General features: G+C 52.5%; 1 protein-coding gene across 1 annotated transcript in view; it reads right to left on the reverse strand.

Annotated features, from left to right (window-relative positions):
* Nucleotides 1-3,565: 3,565 nt before the first annotated feature.
* The window catches only part of RP1L1 (retinitis pigmentosa 1-like 1), a 42,638-nt gene continuing 40,192 nt past the window's right edge, over nucleotides 3,566-6,011 (reverse strand). The window contains exon 6 of the mRNA XM_014534303.1: nucleotides 3,566-5,998. Coding sequence (XP_014389789.1) covers nucleotides 3,690-5,998 — 2,309 coding nt within the window. The 3' untranslated portion in view covers nucleotides 3,566-3,689. The remainder of the gene's footprint in view (nucleotides 5,999-6,011) is intronic.

Below are 6,011 nucleotides of genomic sequence, written 5' to 3' on the forward strand. Positions count from 1 at the left end.
AGGACTTAGGTCACAGAAGAAGTGGGAGCTCCATGTCCACTAAGTGCTGGGCATCCCTGCCTATCACCACATCTAAACCAAGCCCACAGTGCAATCTGCTCCACTGGGAGCTTCTGGCAAAGGTACCGGTTCCTGTAGAGAGAGATGCAATTTTAATGTAAAAGCTTTAAAGAACCACCTGCAAAGAAATTTTAAAAACATGTCAAGTTTTATTAAGAATATCTCCAGCACTCAGAAGCAGAGAGGAATGAAGGCTGCAGGCATGAGGACACAGCCCAGGCCTAACATTTGTTTTATTTATTACTAGAGGCCTGATGCATGAAATTCGTGCAAGAGTAGGCCTTCACAGCCGCGGTAGCAGCCTGGATCCTGCCCTTGCAGCCATAGCAGCTGCCTGGATCCCTTGCAGCCACAGCGGCTTCCTCAATCCCACAGCTGCAGCCCTGGCATCGTCCAGAAGGTCATCCGGTCTAATTAGCATATTACCCTTTTATTATTATAGATTACTTATTTATTTTTATTATTAATGTTTACATTTAAATAACCAGTGAACAACAGCTATTCTTGTTTTCATCAGTCTCAATATACAAAATGGTCATGTATGAGTCAAAGAAATTCAGCCCCATCACGAAGCTTCCTACCCAGATGGGACCCAGGCCAAGGCTGGCTATAGAAGGGTACAGAGAAAGGGCATTTTCTAAATCTCAAAAATGATAAACAGAATTTCAAAAGTATTATAAGGGGCACATAGAAATCAATTCATTAAAAAAAAAAGGTAGGATTCCAGTTGAAAAATGGGCAAAAGGCATATATATAACTTACAGGCAAATAGCTTTTGTAAAAACCTAGAAAACTCTATAATCTCAGTAATGATAAAATATAGCTAAAATAACACCCCATTAAAATGAGATAGTCTTCTTTCCCATGAAGTTAGCAAAAGATTTCTCGTTTTAACGACTAGACCAAACACCGGTGAGAGGGTGTCGGGCCAAGTGATGTCAGTACAGGCCTTCAGAAAAACAGTTTGGTGGCAGGATACTAAAATGAGATACTCTTCTTGCTCATGAAGTTAGCAAAAGATTTCTCATTTTAATGACTAGACCAAACACCGATGAGAAGGTGTCAGGCCAAGTGATGTCAGTTAGTACAGGCCTTCAGAAAAACAGTTTGGTGGCAGGATATCCAGAGCCTTCAAAAAAAGTCAATATCCTTAGACCCAGTAATTCCATTCCTGGGTGTCTATCCTAAAAAAATTATCTGCAGTTCAGGGGGGGAAAAAGTTTTTAAAAAATTATAGAAACCATCTGAATGGTTGACAAGAGTGAAATGATGCAGTAAAGTATTTTATATTCTCACTAGAGGCCCAGTGCATGAAATTCATGCATGGGGGAGAGGTCCCTCAGCCTGGCCTGCATCCCTTCCAATCCAGGACCCCTCGGGGGATGTCCAACTGCCAGCAGTCGGACATCCCTCTTGCAATCCGGGACTGCTGGCTCTTAACTGCTCACCTGCCTGCCTGCCTGATCGCCCCTAACCACTCTGCCTGCTTGCCTGATCGCCCAGCCTGGCCTGCATCCCTTCCAATCCAGGACCCCTCGGGGGATATCCGACTGTCAGCAGTCGGACATCCCTCTCTCAATCTGGGACTGCTGGTTCTTAACTGCTCACCTGCCTGCCTGCCTGATCACCCCTAACCACTCTCCCCTGCCAGCCTGATTGCCCCTAACCGCGCTCCCCTGCCAGCCTGATCGCCCCTAACTACTCTCCCCTGCCAGCCTGATCACCCCTAATTGCTCTTCCCTGCTGGCCTGATCACCCCCTAACTGCTCCCCTGCTGGCCTCATCACCCCTAACCACCTCTGCCTTGGCCTCCGCCACTATAGCTTTGTCTGGAACATCCAGTCTATCCAGTCTAATTAGCATATTACCCTTTTATTAGTATAGATAATGTATTATTCAGGTATTTAAAATGCTATATAATAAAAGGCTAATATGCAAATCAACCAAATGGCTGAAATACCAGTTGCTATGACATGCACTGACCCCCAGGGGGAAGACACTCAATGCAGGAGCTGCCCTCTGGTGGTCAGTGCCTCCCACAGGGGAGCACTGCTCAGCCAGAAGCCGGGCTCATGGCTGAGGAGCGGGAGCCTCTCCCACCTCTGCAGCAGTGCTAAGGATGTCTGACAGGGCTCCTGACTGCAAGAAAGCCCAGGCTGGGCTGAGAGACACCCCCCCCCCACTCCCAGTGCACAAATTTCGTGCACTGGGCCTCTAGTAGGTTTATAAAGATCTGGAGATAAAGAAGGAACATGCTTACATTGTTAAGTTTAAAAAAAAAAGAAGAAGTGTATAAGGATGACATCCACCATCAAATGGTTAGAAAAACCATTTGATAGGAAAAAAATCAAACCTCTAACACAAGTTATCTCTGAGTGGTGGGATCATAGGTGACTGCTTTTCCTTCTTTCCCCTTTTTCACAGTTTCCATTACCCAAAAATGTATACATAAGTTAAGAAGCATGGCCAAGTAGCTCAGTTAATTAGAGCATGATCCCATCCTCATACACCAAGGTTGAGGGTTGGATCTCCAGTCAGGGCACATACAAGAATCAACCATTGAATGAATAAATAAGTGGAACAACAAATCAATATCTCTCTCTCTCTCTCTCTCTCTCTCTCTCTCTCTCTCTCTCTTGCTATCTATCCTCCAAATCAATTTAAATATTTTTTAAAAGGAAATGCACTTGGTCTTTTACACTAAGAACAAACTTTGTCCAATGACCCTGAATTTATCTGCTTCTCCCTGAATTTTTGCACATCTGCAGAGTCACCAAATATATTCAAGACTTAGAGAAAAGCACCTCAAAGTCAAACGAGGTGAGTGCCAAGAGAGGCCAAGGAGAAAAATAACAGGAGATCAATAGACAAAAGAATGAGAGAAACACTTGCTCGCAAAAAAACAAACCACAAACAAAAACTCTCCTGGAGCTCTGCCAGGCAGTCCCATCCCCCTGGGCTCCGCAGGCAGATGGAGGGGCAGGCTGACCTGGAACAACAGGGCGGAGCTGAGATAACCTTCACACAGTGCCTGGGAGGGCCAGCGGGCCCTCTGAAGCTCCAGAATTTAGAACCCAGGACAGCATGGTGTGGCTGTGCCCTTGGCACGTCCTTGATCTTTCCCCCATGCTCCTTGTACATCGCCAGGGGGTTGAGCCACACTCAGGTTTGTAGACAATACACGAATAAAAGCAGAGCTGCCGACTCATGGGCACCTCACGGCTGGATCTCTAGAAATCTAAGTCGTCGTGGCCAAAGCCATGGGTCCCATCCATGGCGAGGTTGCCAAACCTAATTTCTGTCCCAGAGAGACTTTTAACTCTCGTCTCAGCTCCTAAGTCAGAGCCTTGGACTGCTCTGGGCTCTGGAGTCAGACCCTCGGGCTGACCTGGAACAACAGGGCGGAGCTGTGATAACCTTCACACAGTGCCTGGGAGGGCCAGTGGGCCCTCTGAAGCTCCAGCATTTAGAACCCAGGACAGCATGGTGTGGCTGTGCCCTTGGCACGTCCTTGATCTTTCCCCCATGCTCCTTGTACATCGCCAGGGGGTTGAGCCACACTCAGGTTTGTAGACAATACACGAATAAAAGCAGAGCTGCCGACTCATGGGCACCTCACGGCTGGATCTCTAGAAATCTAAGTCGTCGTGGCCAAAGCCATGGGTCCCGTCCATGGCGAGGTTGCCAAACCTAATTTCTGTCCCAGGGAGACTTTTAACTCTTGTCTCAGCTCCTAAGTTGGAGCCTTGGACTGCTCTGGGCTCTGGAGTCAGACCCTCATCTGTCCCTCCCTCTGGAGTCCCAGAGCCCGAGGAGGGCCCTTCTCGTGCAGAAGTAGAGCTTTCCGGAGACACGCCTGTGCCGTTTCTCTCGGAGCCCGGGACTCCCTTGGGCTCATCTCCAAACGTGCTCATGTCTCCATTTGAAGACCCCTCCTCAGAGCCCTTCTGGGAGAGCTGAGAGCAGTTTCCCAGAGATGATGTTCTGGATGAGGAGAGGCCTGTTTTCCGGCCTGACCTGTGGCCTGGGGTGTCTCCACCTGAGGCAGAGGGTGGTGTGGGCCCCCCATCTTGGTCTGGGCTGCTGTGTCCAGAAGCCTCACCAGACTGGCCCTGCCTGGGGCCAGCCTGTGGATTCCCTTCCTTCTCGCCTAGATTTCCTCTTCCCGACTCAGGCTGGCCCTCTCCTTCCACATCCTGGACCTCTCTGGTGTCATTCTGTCCTCCTGGACTTCGGTCAGCGCCTCCCCAGGCTTCGCTCTTCACACTGAGCTCCGCCCCGGAGCCCCCCTCTCTGATCTCTCCCTGGTCACCCGTGCCCTGTTCCTCCCACCCCACTGCCTCCGAGGGGTGGCCTCCACAGGGGTCTGTGTTCCCTCCTCTCTTCTGAGTGGCCTCCTCCTCCTCTCCTCCTCCTGCACCTTCACCTCTGCCCACATCCTCATCCCCCTCCTCTGCCCCAGGGCCCTGGCCTAACCCCAGCTCCAGGCCTCCATCAGCTCCCTGGGCAGTCCCTGTCCCTGAGGGGTCTCTCTGAAGCACCTCCATCCCTGTCTTCTCAGGGGCCGTCCCTGCTGTCTCCCCATTAGCACATCCTACTTTTTTCTTCTGCAGAATTAGCTGCAGGTCAAAGGCCTTTTTAATGGGTGCCATGTCTATGCCCATCATGTCCTTTGGGGACACAGGAGTCACTGTCTTCCTTACACAGGTTTCGCAGGGACAGAACTCCTCCCCGCCGGCCTCCCCACCCAGCTGGGTCCCCAGGGCTCCACTGAGGTTTGGCACATCATCCAAAGAGAGGGAGGGGGCGCCTGGGGCCCGGGTCTGCTCAGAGAAGGCCGAGAGGTTGCGCAGGCCTTGGAGGCGACTCCTGCGCTGCTCTGTCTGCTGGGACGCCTCCCACCTGAGGGCTACCCTGGGAGGCCCCGGGGCCTTCCTCCCCGCCCGGCTCTGGATCTTTCGGAGCTCCTTCGTGGTGCTGCCTTGGAGCCGCTGGCTCACGTCCTGCTGCAGCTCAGCCACCATCTGGTCCAGGAGGTCGTTGTTCTGCAGGCTCCAGAGGGCTCGGAGCTCAGCCATGGCGCTGGCCAGGTGGGCCAAGAAGGCCTTCTCCATCTTCCTCAGCAGCCTGGACACCCAGAGGGGGTCAGGGTCCGGAGACACTCTGTGAGCCACAGAAGTGCCCTGCTCTGCAGCCCCCTGGGTGAACTTGGCCTGGGTTTGCTCATGGTCTGAGTCAGCTGTTCTGGGCAGCGTCTCCAAACCAGGCTCAGCAGTGGGACTGCTTTGACTCCCACTGGCATTTGAGTCTCTCTCAGTGACGCCGCCAAGGGTCCTCTCTCCCCTCCCTGCAGGGTGCGGCGCGGCGGAGGCAGGCTCTCCTGCTTCCTCTTCCTGCACGCTCTCATCTTCCCGGGCATCTGACCCATCCTGAGAGCCAGCCCCTGTTGAGTCTTGTCTGGTGGTTCTTTCCTCTTCTGGAAATCCACGGACACCCTCTCCATGCGGTTCTGCTCTTTCTTTTTCTTCTTGCGTTTTCTCTAACTGTACCACCTCTCCTTGCATCCTGTTTTCAACTACTTGGTCCAGGTCCCTGCCCTGCGCCTGCTCCCCACAGCTTCCTCCTGCCTCGTCCCTCCTGGTGGCACCAGCCCACGCTTGGGAACTTGAAGAGGCCATGGAACCAATGGACTCATGATTTCCCGGTTCCTCTGGGTTCTCTGAGGTTCTGGAGTCAGGCCTCTGGTAGGGGATTTCCGAGGGCAGCTCTCCCCTTTCAGAGACCAGGGCACAGTCCACGGCACAGGGTCCGCTGCCCTCCCCCGAACCTCCAGAACCGCTCCCGACATCCACACCGGATGAGGACGTTGGTGTGAAGGCCTCAGTCACAGCGTGGGGCCTGAGGCCCGACAGAGCCTGGCTCCTGCCACACCCCCGGGGGCCCGAGTCCAG

This window comes from Myotis brandtii, unplaced genomic scaffold (genome assembly GCF_000412655.1).
Source record: "Myotis brandtii unplaced genomic scaffold, ASM41265v1 scaffold1282, whole genome shotgun sequence".
Classification (NCBI taxonomy): Eukaryota; Metazoa; Chordata; class Mammalia; order Chiroptera; family Vespertilionidae; genus Myotis; species Myotis brandtii.